Here is a 21,379-nt window from a genome sequence, read left to right as displayed (position 1 = left end):
TGTAGCAATTGGCCTTTAAAGGGGTTGTCCCATCACAAGGATCCTATCTATACTGCTTGTTAATGTGGATGTAAGACTTTTCCTAAATACATTGCTTCAGCAAAACTGCTTTGTTTGTCCACCATCTTACTTTATTCAATTTTTTGTGGCCACAGCCCTGACCTAGCTGCTCATGAGTCAAATGATGTATCTGCTGCTCTCAGGGGGGAGGGAGGAGGGGCTAAGGGCACGGGAGCCAGCCTGTGTATCTAGCTATTCCTGTGTCTGCACCATGTGACCTAGGTCCTGCTATCAGATAGAGGAGCTGCTTTCATTTCTTCTGTTCTCCCAGTTATCAGGCTAGCTAATTCAATTGTGTTCATTATGGCAGAGACAGGCAGTGTCTGTATGTAACACAGAAAGGAGTTGCTGCTGCCTGTACTTCATAGTCCAATGTGGGTGGGCGGAGCTACATGCTAATTTGGGGGCAGAGCTAAACGGCAGGTTGCATGTGAAACCCCGCCCACCAAATGATGCAAGAAATCAGAAAGAAAGAAGATTTTATAGCAGTGAAGACTGGTGAGTATGCGACGTGGGAATATCCCTTTAATATTAGAAAATGGATAACCCCTTTAAGGCCATCAGTCTCGGAGTAATATCAGGCGTGAGCTTCTTGCACCGATCTTTTCGCTATATATCTACTATTAAGTACCAGTCGCCAGCTCACTAAAAATTTGGTCTGTTGTTATGGGAACTGCTTTCCCTGTTGCTTGAAAGCATATATTTGTTCCGGTCTATGAATTCTTGAATTTCTGCACCTACTTGGCGCACCGTGTTACTATGGTGTAGCCGTCCTCTCCCAGGCCGTGTCCTCCACTGAAATGAATGGGGACACTATGAAGAGGGCGCTTTGCTGACTGGTAGGGTGGTGCATATGGGCTTAAAGGGCAAGTCCAGGAGTGACAGATTATCTGATCAGTAGAGTATCGATGCACCCCGCAGATCAGCTGCATCGGTGTTGTCGTGTTCCTTCATCATTATTTGTTTGCAGCTTAGGCCCATTCAAGGGAGTGGGGCTGAGCTGCAATATGAAGCACAGCCATTATATAATGATGGCGCTTTGCTTGGTATTCTAGAGAGGAGACTGTATCGCTCTAAACACTGCGGTCTCGTCGAACAGCTGATCTGTGGGGGTCCTGGATGTCCGATATGGACGACCTGAAGGCCCAGGGCATAGCTATAGGGGATGCAGAGGTGACCATTGCAAGTGGGCCCCGACTCCTCATAAGAAGATACCAGTATATAGATATCACACATGGGGTCCCTGTTACTTTGCACCGGGGCCCTGAGGCTTCACGTTACGCTCTGCCCTCGGCATGGATTTCCATAGGCTCTCGTAATGGTGTTTTGTCCAACGTCTCAGAGTGAACTTTCCTCTACAGAGGGAAATTTATTGCCCCGTCGATCTTAATACCGTGAGCGCTGGCAGCAGATGTGCCCAATTAAATCCCGGCACCCCTCCGGAGGTCCCAGATATCCACATTGAAATCTGAGTCGGTAAGAGACTTGCATTGATTTTGGGTATAACTTGCACCCGAGACATCCCGGCCCATAATCGATCGTGTTAAGCCGGTCCGAAAGTGCACAGTGTGGCACGCCAAACTTGTCGGGGGGCCCTAATCGGACCCTGAGGGTGAGGGATGCCATACAGTGCCCGTGTCAGATGTCTGTGTACTGAGTATATACATGCTTGTACACAGTGGGGCAAATTTCGTGCAACCGAGGCGTCTTAAATCTGTGTTCCTGGATTGAGACGTTAGAGCCTTACGCCAAATGGGCGCCTCAATTTTATCCAAGCCAATGTGTACAGCGCCTTACATGTACGGTACAAGGTGCGGCGCAGACTCTTTGCATATGGCTGAAGACCCGGAACTTTCTTCTTCTTCTCTTCTTCATGCAGTCCTTTCCCAGGGACTCTGGTGAACAAGCCAATGCGGTCGTCCTCACGCAGCCTGATACATAAAGCCGTCACCGCCAGGTCTTGCTCGGCGAGGAGATGCCGGTAGGTGTCGGGGCTTGTCCGCTCGCAGCGCCTTCCTTTGTTACATTCTTTTCTGGAAAACTTCAAATACTTTAGTGCGTGTGGGACTCCGAGCAAAGAAGTGGTTGAGTCTGCACAAGCTTTGTGGTCGGAGGCCCCTGATATACGATATCCATACCTGTCAGGAAACAGAAGGCGTTTATATGATGGGGACGGCGGCTCGGGTTTTATCATTTAATCATATAGATAGAAATGGGCGAACGTCTTATATTCTCTGCAACGTTGTGACCATCCGTGAGATGTCGCCCCACAGATCGGTGATGTCCTGCTAAGGCCTCATGATCACGAGTGTAGATTTATTCAGTGTATTATCCGTAATTATAGATAACGAACAGTACTTTCATTAATGGTTGCAGAGGTAAAAATGAAGATCTGGTTGGGTCGATTTCGGATGTTTACTGGTTAACTTTGCTCATGATTTTAGGTCGTTAAGATTTGACAATTTCTATTAAAGGGATTCTATCATTAAAATCACATTTTTTTCTCATTGACACATAGGAATAGCCTTAAGATAGGCTATTCATCTCCTACCTTTAGATGTCTTCTCCGCACCGCCGTTTGGTATATAATCTGGTTTTCATCGGTATGCAAATGAGTTCTCTCGCAGCACTGGGGGCGGTCCTCAGCACTCAAACAGCACTGGGGGCGGGCCCAATGCTGCAAGAGAACTCTCCAGTGACGCCTTCATCTTCTTCAGGAACGCCCTTTCTCTGCTTCTTCTTCCGGCTGGCAGTCAAACTTCTAGGCCTCGGCCTGAGCTGACTGCACATGCCCACAGGCCACAAGAAAATGGCTACTTACTGTGTAAGCGGCCATTATTCTTGTGGCCGCAGGCATGTGCAGTCGACACTGCCCGAGGCCTAGAGGTTTGACCGCTAGCATCGCAAGAAGACGCAGGGAGAGGGCGTTCCTGAAGAAGATGGAGGCGTCACTGGAGAGTTCTCTCGCAGCATTGGGGACGCCCCCAGTGCTGTTTGAGCGCTGAGGACCGCCCCCAGTGCTGCGAGAGAACTCTTTTGCATACCGATGAAAACCGGGATTTCTACTGAACGGCGGCGCTGAGGAGACATTTAAGGGTAGGAGATGACTAGCATTTCTTAAGGCTATTCCTATGTGTGAATGAGAAAAAAATGTGATTATAATGGTAGAATCCCTTTAAGACTCCTCGTCAGACGTGGTCAGTATCCAGTGGGGTCAAGGAATTCCCTGAGGAGGTCGTTCCTTAGAATAAGAGGGTAAATCTGTATACCCAGGCTTCTATGGAATTTGTACCCCAGGGGTATATGTGCTCTCTCTAGGAGGTATATACACTGTTCTCATGCGATCGCAGCCTTGAGCAACTGTATGCAGGTCACATGACTCAAATTGGCGGCTTCCTTGCCGTTCAGGTCATGTGACTTGTTTTCCTCCGGGGTACCTGAAGAGCAGCGTGTTTGCTCCTCTGTATCACTTTCCATGTTCTTCTATGGAGTGTGCCTATCGAGGATCAGGTTTAGCTGGGTGCTATGTGACAGGGGCATTGGGTTGCACGTAGCGAGAGGCGCAGAACATTCCTACACGGCAGATAGCATCTCAGCCTAACCCTATGTGAGTGCTATGTGTCTTTGACACCATTGCTTGTACGGCAGGGATTTTGTGCACCGCTCTAGTGTTGCAAGGAATCCTTTCCCCACCCTAAAGCTTTGTTAGATTGACAGGCGGATTAAAGATGGCTTTAATCCGGTTTCCTCTGGATCATTGTAACACGGCTACGATTATAGCTTGTGATTGATAGATCTTTTATCTTTTTGTCAACCTAAACATCTAAGCATGTGAAATTCCTTCCAAGATGGTGCAAATACTGCAGACAGTATCAGTATGACAGCTTAAAGGGGGCCTTGCACCACCTCCGCCGATTTCCGTTCTTTGCATCCTTCATTAGGCACCTTTGCACTGATTCCAGTTCACTTGGAATTTTTTCTGTAGCCCCCACCTTTCCAGAGTAACGGGTGTGCTTGGTTTTTGGTGCCTGTTATTGATCAGGTCTGTACTGTCAGGTCTCAGGCAAGGTGGGGGTGATTGACAGTGTTGGGAGCACTGAATCACGCCCACTTACTTGCTTCTGGCTAAGACCACCCACTTGACAGTAGAAACCCAATTGGCATATCCAGCACCTAAATTAACAACATAGATTGCTCAGGAATGGTGGGGGCTAGAGAAATAATTCTGTCCTGGAATCGGTGAAATGGTGCCTATAAAGGGTGCAAAGAACTGGAGAAGATGGAGGGGGTGAGTTACTTTTTGTCAGCTTTACAGTGGGGGGTATAGTGACACCTACTTAACAATCCCCCCATTGGTGCTATTTTATTTTATTTTTTTGCAGCAGTAGCATTTGTTTGACCCTTTCAGGAACAGTTTTTGGATTCAGCTTCTCCCTCTAGTTTAACCCTTTAAGGGCATTACTTTAATGTGCTATTTTAACCCATTCCACCACATTGCTTAATACAGAGGCTGGATACACAGGGCTACAGGCGGGCTGATTTATTGCAACACAATAATTGTGCAAGCGCTGCCACAAGCAAAAGACAAAAGTGAAACACAGCTCTACTATGTAGTTGTATTCCCACTGTATTAGGATGTGTTCACACCAGCTGTTAACCCCTTGTATAGGTTATCAACATGCCTGGTTAAAGTTTAACACTGAAGTATCTTTACAAGGCTGTACTGCACCCTATGTGTGTATATACCTGGCCACAGTAACAATCTGGGGCAGCCTCTTCTGCGGAACATTTACTTGAGATTGAGATAGAAGCAGAAAGCTCTGTCCACTGTATAGTGGTTGGGCTGTAGTACTGCAGCTCTCTCCACTGTATAGCAGCTGTTATACTACTACTGCTCTGTCCACTGCATAGCGACTGTGCTATAGTACTGCAGCTCTGTCCACTGTATAGCGGCTGTGCTATAGTACTGCAGCTCTGTCCACTGTATAGCAGCTGTTATACTACTACTGCTCTGTCCACTGTATAGCGGTTGGGCTATAGTACTGCAGCTCTGTACACTATATAGTGGCTGTGCTATAGTACTGCAGCTCTGTCCACTGTATAGCAGCTGTTATACTACTACTGCTCTGTCCACTGTATAGCGGTTGGGCTATAGTACTGCAGCTCTGTACACTATATAGTGGCTGTGCTATAGTACTGCAGCTCTGTACACTATATAGTGGCTGTGCTATAGTACTGCAGCTCTGTCCACTGTATAGCGGCTGTGCTATAGTACTGCAGCTCTGTACACTATATAGTGGCTGTGCTATAGTACTGCAGCTCTGTACACTATATAGTGGCTGTGCTATAGTACTGCAGCTCTGTACACTATATAGTGGCTGTGCTATAGTACTGCAGCTCTGTCCACTGTATAGCAGTTGTGCTATACTACTACTGCTCTGTCAACTGCATAGTGATAGTCGAGGATGACACAAGCGACGTATGGGAGTCATGGCCGTGTAGAACTGCTGGACTCCCACAACCCCCACCATCCCCGGCCTCCATGGACGATACACTTTGCGTTTTGCATGTGTTCCGTTCCCATATTTGCTCTCCACGATCTTCCTGACTCATGTAGTCGGCGGTCTGGGCTGAGGTCTCTCTTCCGTCCGTACCCCGCAGAAGCTCAGTATATATTTAATTTGGTGTTAAATACACATCCATTATATTATTAACATACCTAGGCTGAAAATCCGCAGCTGCGCTCCCCTAATTGGGGCTGTGTGAAGATAATTCCTCCATATACTTTGTCTTCACCCGTAAAGGTTCTCTTTACTTTGGCAGCTTGGCTAAATCTCCAGCGAGGAAGACGTAAGTCACATGGCGCGTTGGTGCAGCTGCAGCGCCGGCGATATGAATGGCTTTCTGTAACTGCCGCGACTGCAAACAAGAGATTTTCCACCAATTAGCCGGCCCTCATACCTTCACTGCGCTTTTTCCAGCTCCGGTGACCCAGGCCCGGACCTCGAGGGGATCGTATGTGTTTTTTCGCTGGGTGGTGCGTCGGCGCTCGCTGTACAGGCCCAGGCTTCCATTAAAATGATACAGTTGAACTATTGTGCTCTTTGCTTTCCTCTCTTAAAGGGATTTTCCGCTTTTGGAGATCCATTTTATTATAAAATTATATAGACAGACAATATCCTGCTCGATTTGCCACGATCAGTTGTGGGAAAGGCCAACAGCAGGTGTTCATTTCTCCTGCAGCACCCCCACAGGTGAAATGGAGCATTACACACGGGGGGTCCTCCAGAGACGTATTCGCATAAAATGCCCAAAATAGGTTTATTCCATCATATTGTACAGTGATAGTCACTTAATAGAAAAACAGTCTAAGATATTCGGTACAAATCCTTATTCTTTAGTAAGATGTATTACGTTTCTTATATAAACCTTTATAAGACGTTTTTACTACTGGTTATACACGTCTTGAGCTGTCCACGTATTACCGAAGGATTGCCATGTAATGATGCCTAGCTAGATGATCTTCTAGGGGCAAAATACTCGATCCTGCAATTTTCACTCTGGCCACTAAGCCTAATAGACTGACACTTACCAATTCCATAGGGGTTTTCTTTGCTTACATCACGTACAACATGTGAGCGCTCTGTAACGCGCATCACAAACTGCTGTGGAGAAACTCAAGCAAAATCTATAATCTGACAATAAACAAATTAGGAGAAAGTGATCGAGTTTTAATGATTAAATATAAATGGAAGAGAAGACTGAATCATCTTGTGGCACATCCCCTTTAATGATTTATGAACCTTTAATGCTAGTCTCAGTTGCAATGGTCATACACCGCTCCTATAAGTAATGGGGACGCTCTGCTCATGCGCCAATCTTCTCTGGTTTTCCATGATTTCCGTATTGTAGAATATAACGACCTCTGTATTAATAAGACTCGCAGCAGTGGAGTCGGAGGAGTCTGAAGGCAGAAGCTTTAATTCCTCTTTACCTCTGAAGAATAGTTCTGGCTACGCCAAGTCTCGTCTGCTAATCTAGGTCTTAAGTGGCCAAGCAGATTCTTGGATTCCCTGCAAAATCCTTCAGTCGTCTCCTAGATTGAGGCCATGTGTCTTGCCGGCAGATATTGTGATGTACTAAATGAGTAATCGCTAATATTTATGTAGTTCAGGTTCAGATTCTGTCAGTAGATTCTCCTAAGATGATATAAGTAAGTGTGTGTACATATATGAATGATATGGCCGCAGTATCCATAGGCATATACAGTATATGAGGGAATATCATGTCTGTATAGGTGCTGCTGTATGGATGTGAATACATGTCTGTATAGGTGCTGCTGTATGGATGTGACTATATGTCTGTATAGGTGCTGCTGTATGGATGTGACTATATGTCTGTATAGGTGCTGCTGTATGGATGTGAATACATGTCTGTATAGGTGCTGCTGTATAGATGTGACTATATGTCTGTATAGGTGCTGCTGTATAGATGTGACTATATGTCTGTATAGGTGCTGCTGTGTGGATGTGAATACATGTCTGTATAGGTGCTGCTGTATGGATGTGAATACATGTCTGTATAGGTGCTGCTGTATGGATGTGACTATATGTCTGTATAGGTGCTGCTGTATGGATGTGAATACATGTCTGTATAGGTGCTGCTGTATGGATGTGAATACATGTTTGTATAGGTGCTGCTGTATGGATGTGAATACATGTCTGTATAGGTGCTGCTGTATAGATGTGACTATATGTCTGTATAGGTGCTGCTGTATGGATGTGACTATATGTCTGTATAGGTGCTGCTGTATGGATGTGACTATATGTCTGTATAGGTGCTGCTGTGTGGATGTGAATACATGTTTGTATAGGTGCTGCTGTATGGATGTGACTATATGTCTGTATAGGTGCTGCTGTATGGATGTGAATACATGTCTGTATAGGTGCTGCTGTATGGATGTGACTATATGTCTGTATAGGTGCTGCTGTATGGATGTGACTATATGTCTGTATAGGTGCTGCTGTATGGATGTGAATACATGTCTGTATAGGTGCTGCTGTGTGGATGTGAATACATGTCTGTATAGGTGCTGCTGTGTGGATGTGAATACATGTCTGTATAGGTGCTGCTGTATGGATGTGACTATATGTCTGTATAGGTGCTGCTGTATGGATGTGACTATATGTCTGTATAGGTGCTGCTGTATGGATGTGAATACATGTCTGTATAGGTGCTGCTGTGTGGATGTGAATACATGTTTGTATAGGTGCTGCTGTGTGGATGTGACTATATGTCTGTATAGGTGCTGCTGTATAGATGTGACTATATGTCTGTATAGGTGCTGCTGTGTGGATGTGAATACATGTCTGTATAGGTGCTGCTGTATGGATGTGAATACATGTCTGTATAGGTGCTGCTGTATGGATGTGACTATATGTCTGTATAGGTGCTGCTGTATGGATGTGACTATATGTCTGTATAGGTGCTGCTGTATGGATGTGACTATATGTCTGTATAGGTGCTGCTGTGTGGATGTGAATACATGTTTGTATAGGTGCTGCTGTATAGATGTGACTATATGTCTGTATAGGTGCTGCTGTATAGATGTGACTATATGTCTGTATAGGTGCTGCTGTATGGATGTGACTATATGTCTGTATAGGTGCTGCTGTATGGATGTGAATACATGTCTGTATAGGTGCTGCTGTATGGATGTGAATACATGTCTGTATAGGTGCTGCTGTATGCATATGAATGTACGTGCCTGTATATTCATGTGAATATATATGTACAGGTCTCATGCAGTACAGATGCAGCTTTGCAGTGTCTTCAGCCTACTGATGGTTAAAGGGGTTTTCCACATTGATAAGATCCCGTCCCTTTATGATCTGTGTGGATTCTTACTTGAGGCTCCCAAGGCGATCCCTTCACTGGTGTTCCCTGCACACTAGGGACAGCTTTGCTGCAGGTCCTCTGCGCTGCAGGTGGCCGTGACCAACCATCTCTGTGGCTCCTTCATTCTTCGAGTCAGTGGAGAGCGAAGCGACCCATCATAAGTGGTCACCTGATCTCGCCTCTCCCCACTTTATAACCTCGGAATACCCCTTTAGTGATTTCAGATGTTCTTTGAAACTTAAAATCCTCTTCTTCTTTGTTGTACAGATGACAGCATCTCTGCGGCGAGTACCTCGGACGTGCAGGATCGCCTCTCTGCCCTGGAGCTGAGGGTGCAGCAGCAGGAAGATGAAATCACTGTGCTTAAGGCCGCCTTGGCCGATGTCCTCCGACGTCTGGCAATTTCCGAGGATCAAGTGGCGACTGTCCGGAAGGCACCTCCGAGTAAAGGTAACAACTGATACTATGGAAAGCTTGGAAATCAGTATGTGTCCAGGTCATGATGGCTTGTAGGAGGATAGAATTAGAAATGGCGCCACCCTTGTCCATGGGCTGCATGTGGTATTGCAGCTGAGCCTTATTTTTGGGAATGATGCAGAGTTAACAACCCATGTACAAGTATGTGTGTGTGTTGGGGGGGGGGGGGGTGCTTGACCACTATTCTCGGATCTCTTTTAGGCCCCACGTTGCAGAAACGCAGCTTTTTTTGAGGCGTTTCTGAAATGTGGGGCCTCATCCTTAAAGTGCTGTCAGTAATCCCTTACCCTAGGAATGGAGGAGAAGTGTCTGATTAATGGGATCCAACTTTCTGGGGATCATGAGAACAGGGGTCACTGGTCAAATGGTAGCGCACATGCATGACCACCACTCCATTGACTTCTTTAGGATGGATATTACCATTGTGTAAGTCCCATAGATATGAATGGAGCAGTGATCACACCTGTGCACCACGGCTCTATTCTTATGGGGCACCTCTGCATCCCTGGTCCATGTAATTGGTTGGATCAGACAATAGGTGGCGGAATTCCTAGTAATGGAAACCCTCTTACACTTTTCATAGTATAGGGGATGAGTATCCGATCGCTGGGGGCCCCTAGCGATCAGGAGAACAGGGGACTTCTTGTGAATGGAGCACCAGTGCACGTGCGCTCTATTCGCCGCTATAGGACCGTAGACGCTGCTGGAGACATTCCCATCAGCTTCATAGCAATTAATGGATCGCCGGTCATGCAAGTGATCTGCACTCCATTCACAAGGAGGCTTTAAGGCATCTCCCCCCCCCCCCCCCCCCCCCATCTTCCTGATTGCTAAGGGTCCAACCTGTGGATAAGGCCATAGGTGTCCATAACGGTGCATTCTACCCCTCTGTTTATTGTTTATTCTAGTTATCTAAGGGGTTAATAAATTATTGCCGCCTTTTCTGCTCCTTGTGATCACGGGTAGGTATGCCGGCGTTTGGAGAGTTGTGGCCGATATCAGGCGGGCGATCCAGGGGGATCTGTAATATTTGCTTCCTGTATGGGCCTATTTTTATACCGTCCAAGTTTCCTCTTCCTCTCCGGCTTCATTTCCTCAGGGATCTAATGTCTGGATGGGAAATAGGAGCCATAAAATCATAGACTTTGCAGAAATGATTCATGTAGAGAAGTCACTTTGTGTCAGGAAGAGGCGGCGAGGACGGCAGAAGAACAGCACCCCAGGGAAGCTATGGCCGTACACGAATATCGCTGCGGGGGAAAGGTCTTACATGGCGGCCATTAAGGGGCAGCCCAAGTCCACCAGAATACAGGGAATACTTTGCCAGAAAGATGACCCTTTTTTTTTCTATTTGAAATCAAGTTTTATGTTTCAAACAGTTGTTAAAGAATTTTTTTTTAAATAGTGGTTTTAAAAAATTTTAATTAAAAAAATCCTAATAGTGCAGTTTTGATTCTGACCACCAAGCCAAATAATATGCTGAGACTTCTGATTTTCTGTTGGAGGCGGGTCTCCACCCTTTCTCAATGATTGGCGTATTGGACGGGTTCAGGCGGTTTTTGGTGTTTCGGGGACACATCAGGAAGTGGAGGAGATCAAGAGGGACCAGTGTGAGAGGCGAGTGCTGTCTGTTAGGGCCCCAGTGAGAGACCTGTGACTTGGTCACTGAAATAAACCTTACTCTAGTTTAATGTCCCCTCACTCCTTCGTTTACACCTCTTACGTTTGAGAGGCCAAGTGCGTATGTGGTCTGAATAAGGATAAGCGGCACTCTGGCACAGGCTTATCTTGAGCAAGATGAAAGAATCGGGCACATTCACAGGGCATTTGTGTCCGTTGCATACTCTTCCTATACAGGATCTTAAAGGGGTTGTCCAGGAAATGTAAAACGGGCAGGAGCCTGGGAGAGGTGAAACATAAAAAAAAAACACCCCACTATACTTTCCTGTCCCCGGCGCTCCGGTGTTCTCCATCGCTGTCCGGTACAGTGGTGCCTGGGGGATGTGACTATATGTCTGTATAGGTGCTGCTGTGTGGATGTGAATACATGTCTGTGTAGGTGCTGCTGTATGTATGTGAATACATGTCTGTATAGGTGCTGCTGTATGGATGTGAATACATGTCTGTATAGGTGCTGCTGTATGGATGTGAATACATGTCTGTATAGGTGCTGCTGTATGGATGTGAATACATGTCTGTATAGGTGCTGCTGTATGGATGTGAATCTGCCATCCGTATCGATGGCCTCTGCAGTCATTTGAAAGGACTTGGGACATCATTCACATACGTCACCTTTCCTCAGGCTTTATAAAACTTAGAACTGTGGTTCGGGTGTCATATGGAAGACAAAATGCTCAACTTTAATGTGACTGCAACAGTTCTAGCTTTATTTTCAGAGATCTTGGCCCAGTTGAGAACAGTCAGGAATGGAAAGCAGCCGCAACTCCATGTAAATATCCCGATTCCCAACTGTGATCTTAGTGCCGTATCAATGCTGAGAATCGCCTTTTCCATATGACACCAGAATCGCCGTTCTATGATTTATATTGGCCAAGATGTAACTGTTCGCAGGTCGTCCCCCCCCCCCAATTTTCCTTTCACTATACAAGGGCTTGCCACAGAATTTCACAGAAAGGAGCCAATACCCGTCAAAGTATATTACAGTATTCCTCAATGTCATAAATACTACTGAAAAATCATAACCTGGTTGGACCTTTCGGTGCACTTTAGCTTTGTCTTCGACCATCGTGTCTCACGCTGCTGTAGACAATAATTGGATTTCTCATGGAAAGGAAAATGTGACCTTTTCTTGAGCAAACCGTGTTGGATCCTCTGTAGTAATGGCGCCCAATCTCTCTAATAAATAACACTGATAACTTACAACTATGTCCTGGCTTTGCCAAGCTGACCGGATTATAGCTACAGCCTGCCAGCAAGCTCCACAGACATCTACTCAATTTTCGGGAAGTTTCATGGCGGAAACTTTTTTTTTTTCCGGGTCTTTTCAGTTTAAACAAATATCAGACATCCTGCGCCTAATAATATACAGTCGTGAGACGATACCGGGAAGACAAATGTGTTCTCATTTATATCATTGCGGGGCGGCAGTAACTGGGGCATATTTATCAACACTCTGCGCTAAAACTACAAATCCTGTTTTGTATTTATAAACTTGTTTCTTTTCCCGACGCGCCAAAATTCTGGCAAATTTTTCAAAAAAGAATCCGTCATCCACGTGGCAAAATTCTGTCTCAATTCAATCTCCAACTAAGTTCACTCTTTTTAAAAAAAAAATAAAATTTGGGTTCAATCCGACTTGTCCTGACCCGTCACGTCATCGGAACCGGCTCCCAGGTGACTACGGGTCCTCCCTCCGTTCCCATTTCCTCCTGTGCTATAGGAGCTGGCAATAGTGTATATATAGTAATTACCTGTGAAAACGGGAGGAGGAGCAGCGACCCAGTGGCTGGTTGCTTGTACCACTATCGTGACACATGGTCAAAAACCAGCCCAGGACCCCCAGGTCCAGTCCAAAATCATCCCTGGAGGAAGTAAATTATATTAATCTCTCTGGAGACAACCCCTTTAAGAAGAACATTTAGTCCATATGCAGTTCCAATGAACTGTGTTGCAGCCGCAGGGTGGCCGTGTCTGCCGGAGGACCTCTTTCTACCATATATGTGGTTTAGAAGACATTTTGGTGGTGGTAGACTACTTTTTAAGAATTCTGTTTTAGATAATCTTTCATATTAATAAAATGTATAGTACATAGTCTATATCTCTTATCATATGTATGAGTTTCTGTTTGTTCTTCATGTGTGACCAAACGACTGGACCGATCTTAACCAAATTTGGCACACAGGTACATCAGGTGTCCAGGAAGGTTTTAGACCTGGTCTTGGCTTTCTAGCATGTACAGTTCCTGAGATACAGTATTCCCAAAAAATGACCTGCATTGGCCAATACAAGCCTGCAAGTCTTTCACTCGATTCCAACTACTATACACACAGTCACATGTCCCTTATCAGCCAATAGAAACTCGCAGGCGCTTAATCTCTACATGCACACAGCTTTACTACAGGTTTCCATAGCAATCAAGCTATTTAGGACCTGTATTTGTCAATAGCAGTTTGCAGGTCCTTAAAGGGATCCTATCATTGGATACCATTTTTTTTCCTGACTAACACGTAGGAATAGCCTTAAGAAAGACTATTCTTCTCCTCCCTTTTAGATGTCTTCTCCGCACCGCCATTCAGTAGAAATCTGGGTTTTCTTCGGTATGCAAATGTGTCTGCTCGCAGCACTGTGGGCGGGCCCCAGCACTCCAGCAGCACTAGGGGCATCTCCAATTCTGCGAGAGAACTCTCCCTCCTCTTCTGGAACGGCCTCTCCCTGTGTCTTCTTCCGTCTTGGGTTTCAGTCTTCTAGGCCTTGGGCAGAGCCGATTGCGCATGCCCAGGCCAAAAGAAAATGGCCGCTTACACCAGCTTACTGTGTAAGCGGCCATTTTCTTGTGGCCTGGCATGCGCAGTCGGCTCTTCCCGAGGCCTAGAAGATTGAAACCCAAGACAGAAGAAGACACTGGGAGAGGCCGTTCCAGAAGAAGATGGAGACGGCGCTGGAGAGTTCTCTTTACTAGCTGCACATTGTCTCCTAAATGCTCCTGCCCCCCCCCACACGCACACAGATCATGAAATTGTGTTTTTCACAAAGTTTTTACCTCTGTCAGATAGTAGCAGGATCCCTTCCCTTTAATATATGTGTGTTCTTCTCTTTGATCTCCCACAAATTTGGCTCCCGCCCCGCTCGCCAAACACTGGATCTCATTTTACATTCATTTCACATCTGGTTGTCGAGCCCCCGTCCAAAAAGATAAAGCAGCCATTTTTCAGACTGTTTACTCTGATAATTGACACATGATGTGACAGCGGCAGAAGCCCGCCATTTCAGGTGATTTAGCTCGTGTTTGGCCCGTTGATGTTTGGTTTGGAAGCCTCATTGATTTTTGTCTGGGCTGAACAAAGGTCTCTTTGTAAAGAAGGTGTCATGGCAGATTATGGAGGCAAATAAGAAGACGTGTAATGATTAATCGTCTGTCGGCTGGGTAGAGCCATTGGGGTGGGGCTCGTGTAGGGCTAGTGCTTCCTAATATTCTCTAAGGCCTCAAGCACACGGCCAAGTGTTCAGGGGGGGCATTTCCAGTTATACTAAGATGACTTAAGTGACCTTCCTGCTTCATCCATTCCTATCGGGGATTCCGTCCATTTTTGGATAGGATTTGCTCTATAATTATCGGATCGTGGCCCCACTCGGACGACACACTTGGTCATGGGCATGTAACCTTAATTAAAGTGGTTATGCCATGACTACTTTTAATCCATAGGATGGTGAAATTTCCAAATCAGTGGGGGGTCAGACCCTGAACACAAGGATATTTTACTTCCGTTGAGAATATAACGTTCCCCAAACCATTAATTTTTGTGGGTCAACACAGTTTGTTGAAAGTGAAGCCCTTGGCTATCCCCACCACTCTCACCGAATTGGGGCGGGTGCGCACTCCATTCTCAATGGGAGTAAAACACCCCTTCGTTCTCTGGAACGTAGCTGGCAATCTATCCTCTATTCTATGGCTAATTTTTGACCATGGGAAGAATATGCAAATCTGTCTTCCATGATGTAATTAGGAAGTCAGCTGCTGCCTCAGTATTGCAAACCAATAGAGGGCGCTCACTGGAATGTGCAAGCCTGTCTTCCCTAACTTCCCTAAATACATCAGGGAAGACAGGCTTGCACATTCCAGTGAGCGCCCTCTATTGGTTTGCAATACTGAGGCAGCAGCTGACTTCCTAATTACATCATGGAAGACAGATTTGCATATTCTTCCCATGGTCCTTTGCGAAGTGGAGTGCTAAAGGCTTAATAAGTCTCCACACACCTATATGGTGGTCTCTCCCCAAGGAGTGACAATATCCCCTTAACCATGGCTAATTTTTGTGATACCCCTTTTAAAGAGTTCTTCCGCCTTAGCCATAGGGTTGGCAGGCCCCAGAGGTCGGACCTACATCTATATCCCTCAGCCTCCTCCAACTAGGTAAAATGCCCCCTTAGGCCAATATACGACCAGTTGCGTTATACAAGGTCGATATGGAAGATGAGATTTCTACAGATTTCATCTACAGGAAACCAGAGTCGGGCTGTGGGAAAATGGAGTCGTCATTGGTGGTTTGGCCTACCGACTCCGCAGCCGACCACCCATGATACTAGTTGGCATTTGACTATTTTCTTTTCCCTCCCTAGGTCCACCCACGCTTCGTGAGGCCCATTCTATACCTTGTATAACCAATGGAGGCGCTGGAACCAGAAAAACAAGCCACACTGCCTCGGTTGCTAGAAAAGATACCCTGGCGTCCGCAGCCAAAAGGTAAATCTGTGCTATAGGCCCTCCATATTGTTCTTGTAATCTTCTCCATTGTTTGCAGGTATCGATTTTCCTATGTACCTCCCGCCCCTTCCCCTTTGCCATTGACCTCCATTGTGATTGTGTGTTTGCCTTTCATTAATGGTTGCAGAGGTAAAAATGAAGATCTGGTTGGGTCGATTTCGGATGTTTACTGGTTAACTCTACTCATGATTTTAGGTCATTAAGATTTGACAATTTCTATTAAAGGGATTCTATCATTAAAATCACATTTTTTGTCAATCACACGTAGGAATAGCCTTAAGAAAGACTATTCTTCTCCTACCTTTTAGATGTCTTCTCCGCACAACCGTTCGGTAGAAATCACGGTTTTTGTCGGTATGCAAATGAGTTCTCTCGCAGCACTGGGGGCGGTCCCCAGTGCTGCGAGAGAACGCACCAGTGTTGCCTCCATCTTCTTCAGGAACACCCTCTCTGCGCATCTTCTTCAGGAGCTGGGTTTAAACTTCTGGGCCTCGGGCAGAGCCAACTGCGCATGCCCACAGGCCACAAGAAAAATGGCTGCTTACACAGTAAATAGGCGGCCATTTTCTTGTGGCCTGTGGCTCTGCCCGAGGCCTAGAAGTTTGACCCTCAGCGCTGGAAGAAGACGCGTGACGAGGCCGTTCCTGAAGAAGATAGAAGCGGTGCTGGAGAGTTCTCTGGCAGCAATGGGGACGCCCCCAGTGCTGTTTGAGTGCTAGAGACCGCCCCCAGTGCTGCGAGAGAACTCATTTGCATACCAACGAAAACCGAGATTTCTACGGAACGGCGGCGCGGAGAAGACATCTTAAGGTAGGAGAAAAATAACCTTTCTTAAGGCTATTCCTACGTGTCAATGAGAAAAAATTCGATTTTAGTGGTATAATCCCTTTACGGCTTATTCACACAGCCATATTACAGCCATCACATCCTGTCCTAATGACCCAAACCAGGCCGTTAGATCCATGGTCAGGCCTGCACTTAGAGGCGTCATTGGCTCGCAACACGACCATCTGAGTAAGTGTTTAGTGACATAAACCTGGATCCTTTATAATCTTGTATTTCTATTTTTATTTGTATTTTTTTTTTTTTTGCCTAACTAGGTGCGACGTTCTGTCCTGTATCTGCAGAGCTTTGGCAGATCCGGCTCAATTTTCGGAAAGGTGCCAAGAATCTGATGTTTGCGGCGTTCACACACACAAGATTAACAGCAGATGCTACTAAAATAAGCCGAATCTGCCAAGGATCCTCAGATACATCTCTCATGTATGGCCGTCTTAAAGGAGTTAATGGAATCCCCTGTCCACGGGATAGACATTATGCTGATAAGTGATCAGGTTAAATCTTGAGAAAATCCAGTTTTAGGCCTCATGCACACGGGAAGTCGGGGCCAGAGAATCCGGTCCATACATCAGTCTGATTTTTTTTTTTTGTCTGAACACAGGCACGATAGTAATCTATGAATCGGGGTAACCCTGCCTCTGCTGTCCTATACGATGTATTATACGGGGCAGGGATCCCTAGCGTCAGAGATCACAGTGATGCCAGAGTCCCATATTCAGACTGGATGTACAACCTGGTTTTACCAACCTGGGTTCCCTTGTGTGCATCGAGCTTTAAAGGGGTTTCCCTGGCTAAAATTTGATGATCTCTCCTAAGATTAGGATCAGTGAGGGGTCCAACACGTGACATTGATCAGCTGTACTCAGTAACTGATATACAGAGACTGAAACAGGAAGCGGATTGTGCCGTTCTTTGTGTAGTGGCCAGTCCAGGTACTGCAGATCAGTTCCCATTCACTTGAATGATCACTAAGCTGCAGTGACTCAGTTCAGCCACTACACCGAGAACAGCGCCGTCTGCTTCCTGCTCCATTCTCTGTATATCACCTACTTAGGACTCACAAACCGGAGCTCTAGTCTATTGTCAGTGAATTTTTCATCTTTTTAGAGCTCATTTACACAGTGCTGAATGGTTTAGCGGAAGGTCACATATTTATCATGTCAATGGCAGTGATTTTTTTGCAACCTATATGTAGTTCTGTAGACGTGGTAATATTCTATCATCGGTCCGGTGTGTGGATACAGTTTATTGCATTTACAATCCATTTCCATTGTTCTCTGCCTGTATTTAGACGCCTCCTTTTACTTTTGTCATTTCACTTTTTTCTTTACGTTTTTTACATTTATTTTTGCAGTAGTACAGAGAAAAAGAAAGAGAAACCTCAAGGCATCAAAGAGGAATCTAATGATCCAAACCCATTACACCAAGCATCTCCATCTCCCCAACCTTCCCCACAACCTACTCAAACACACAGGCAAAACCAGGACAGCCGAACCCCCACATCCGCCAAAAGGTTCCTCCTCTTCTGTTTGCTACCAGCGCACTCGGCAGGGGTTGTAATGATATTTTTGTATGCTCCTTTTTTTTTTTTTTTCCTTTTATTTGGTTTTTCTATCCATTTGGGTTTTTACCAGTATTAGCAATCATAAGTGTTTCTTTTTTCACCAGCATTCCCATCTTAAAGGGATTCTACCATTAAAATAAATTTGTTTTCTTCACTAACACGTAGGAATAGCTTTAAGAAAGGCCATTCTTCTCCTACCTTTAGATGTCTTCTCCACGCCGCCGTTCGGTAGAAATTTGGGTTTTCTTCGGTATACAAATGAGTTCTCTCGCAGCACTGGGGGCTGGCCCCAGCGCTCAAACAGCACTTGGGGTGTCCCTAATGCTGCAAGAGAACTCTCTAGCGCTGCCTCCATCTTCTTCATGAATGGCTTCTTCATGCGTCTTCTTCTGGCGCTGGCGGTCAATCTTCTAGGCCTTGGGCAGAGCCAGCTGCACATGCCCACGGCCACAAGAAAAATGTCCGCTTACACAGTAAGTAAGCAGCCATTTTCTTGTGGCCTTTGTGCATGCGCAGTCAGCTGCCCGAGGCCTAGAAGTTTGACCACCAGTGCCGGAAGAAGACACGTGAAAAGCCCATTTCTGAAGAAGATGGAGGCGTTGCTGGAGAGATCTCTCTCAGCATTGGGGACACCCCCTTTGCTGTTTCAGTGTTGAGGACCACCCCCAGTGCTGCGAGAGAACTCATTTGCATACCGACAAAAACTGGGATTTCTACCGAACGGTGGCGCAGAGAAGACATCTAAAGGTAGGAGAAGAATAGACTTTCTTAAGGCTATTCCTACGTGTTAGTGAGAAAAAATTAGATTTTAATGATCCCTTTTAGTTTTTCCATATAGGGGATAACTTTCAGATCGGAGATGGTCCGACCCCTTGTATCCCCTCCTATCAGGAGAATGGGGGTGTTTTGTCCTAAATTCTAAAAAGAGCAATGGTCGGGACGGTGTGAGCATCGCTCTGTTTATTTCAATGAGGGTCACCGGAGCTGTTTTTGGCCCTCCCATTTAAATAAATGGAGCGGTGCGTGCGCCGTTCCAGCCACTGCTCCCTTCACAACAAGGATATAAAACCCCTCCATTCTCCTGAGCGGTCTCGGAATGTGGTGACCTTGCTTTTTGTCTGCCACGTTTCGTTTCGTCTGCCAGGTTCACACCTGCGCTCGGTTTCCCTTCGCGGTCGATGTATTTCTGACGATTACCCAATTAGCTTTGCTCTGTGTTTAATAATCAGGTCCCTTAGCAGACCCTTAGCGGTGTTGGCGGCGGCCCCGATGGTGTACTCTAAATACTTCTAATAACTTTCAAGAGCACTTACAACCCCGCGTCTTAAGTGAGAATGTTATGTTGGAGCTTGTCAGGAATGATCGTCCGAAACCAGAGACTGTCCTGACTCTGTAACACACAAAGGGAATAGTAAAACGCCTGCACGGTCATGAATCACCCAAAATCTACAAAGTTTTGGCAAACTTGTTCAAAAGGAAGAGGGAACAATTAACCCAATAGTAAAGAATAGTGTCAAACCTCCTCCGAAAAGTCCAGCTCTTTACATCGCTTAATAGCCACCCCCTCCTCCACTGATTTTGGCACAATTGGAATTTTTTCTTTATCTCCCACCATTCCTGAGCAATCATTGCAGTTAGTTTTGGTGCCTGATATATTGTACAGGCAGGAGCAGACAAGGGGTGTGAGTCTGAGCTCTGACACTGGCTGCTTCTGATTGGAGCTCTGAGTCACGCCCCCTTGTCTGACACCGCCCACCTGAGATTACAGAGCACATCAGGCATCACAACTAACTGCGCTTGTTGCTCAGGAATGGTGGGGGCTAGAGAAAAAATTCCAGCAGTGCAGGAATCAGTGGAGCGGCGATTATTAATAGACGATAAGAGCTTGAATTGGTGGTGGTGATGGTGAAAGGCCCTCTAGCAATAAGCCGTAATCTATGGGAGAACATCAGCAAGTGTTGAGTTTTGCTGCAGTGCCCCCACTGGATAAATGAAGCATTGCATGATGCTTATTGAAATAAGTGGTCCATCCCTATAATACATGCACTGCCCTTTAAGTACTGACAGAGAGAACAATTCATTAAAGGCGCGATACTCTGCAGTAGACTGGGGGTTTCTTATGTTGTTACTATTCTCAATAATTCTTTTATTTTGTGATTTTTTTCTTTTCTTTGATTTCTTTTCCTATCATTACAACTCTTGCCGATGCTTTCCAAAAAAATTTTGCGCCCTGACATTTTGGAAATTGACCCTTATAAAGCTTGCCTGGTTGTCGGCGCTTACGCTGCTTGTGTCATTTCACACATCTGTCAGACTAATCCACTACTAAGTAGGCACCAAACAACAGCTTGACACGGCTTTAGGTCTTTGGCTTTAAACGTCTAACACGTTACAGGGGAAAACCAACAATCTGGGAGCCGCATGTTCTTGTGTTGGGCGCTGATTCTGTCTGTTCGTCGGGGTTTGTGCTGCTTGCTGGTGATTTTTGTCATTATTAGCGACTGGTTTTCCTTCTTTTTTATGAGTGCACAGGTAGGTCAGCGCCGCTGACGTAGTCCCATCATCCCCTAAACTTATAATAATGACCCTTCGTTGTTAAAGGGGTTGTTCGGGGGCAGCCGGGATGGATGCTCCTTTGTCCAGTCCTGGACTTGCCGCAATGGACGCTGAGAATCTGTGGCCTCAGTGGTCACTGGAAAGGAATGATGTCGCTCATACAATTCACAGCTTCCTTACAAGGTCCATTGAGACCACTGATTTGGTGTCTGCAGTCAAGTCAGGGGAAAGAGGGCTAGGGCTGGAGAAAGGAGCATCACGTGGGATAAGCGAGTATGTCGACTCCTCAGCTGCCTGTGAGTTTGCTCCAAATTCTAGACAAGGCGGCACTCATCTTTGATAGCTGTCTGCTTACTTTTTTATACAATATGAAGAGGGGATGTTAATGTATTTCCCTTGACAACAAAAGGATAACGGATGTTGAAATCAATAAGGTCCAACCCTTCTCTCCGCCGTTTGGAGACCACCATACGCATCGGAGGGTTGGCCAATCCCATTGGAATTGGTTGGCCCGACCAACATTAGGCTTCCTTAAGATTGGA

General features: G+C 45.9%; 1 protein-coding gene across 6 annotated transcripts in view; it reads left to right on the top strand.

Moving 5' to 3' along the window:
* Positions 1-21,379, top strand: part of EML4 (EMAP like 4) — a 115,302-nt gene that overhangs the window by 59,033 nt on the left and 34,890 nt on the right. For 4 of the 6 annotated variants that reach the window (XM_075267059.1, XM_075267058.1, XM_075267061.1 and 1 more), the window contains exons 2-4: positions 9,226-9,408; positions 15,733-15,856; positions 18,072-18,230. In XM_075267059.1, the coding sequence (XP_075123160.1) occupies positions 9,226-9,408; positions 15,733-15,856; positions 18,072-18,230 (466 nt within the window). The remainder of the gene's footprint in view (positions 1-9,225; positions 9,409-15,732; positions 15,857-18,071; positions 18,231-21,379) is intronic. The other 2 variants (XM_075267063.1, XM_075267062.1) reach the window with 1 other exon arrangement.

Source organism: Leptodactylus fuscus, chromosome 3 (genome assembly GCF_031893055.1).
Source record: "Leptodactylus fuscus isolate aLepFus1 chromosome 3, aLepFus1.hap2, whole genome shotgun sequence".
In the NCBI taxonomy this organism is placed as follows: Eukaryota; Metazoa; Chordata; class Amphibia; order Anura; family Leptodactylidae; genus Leptodactylus; species Leptodactylus fuscus.
This window is presented reverse-complemented; position numbering and strand designations above follow the sequence as displayed.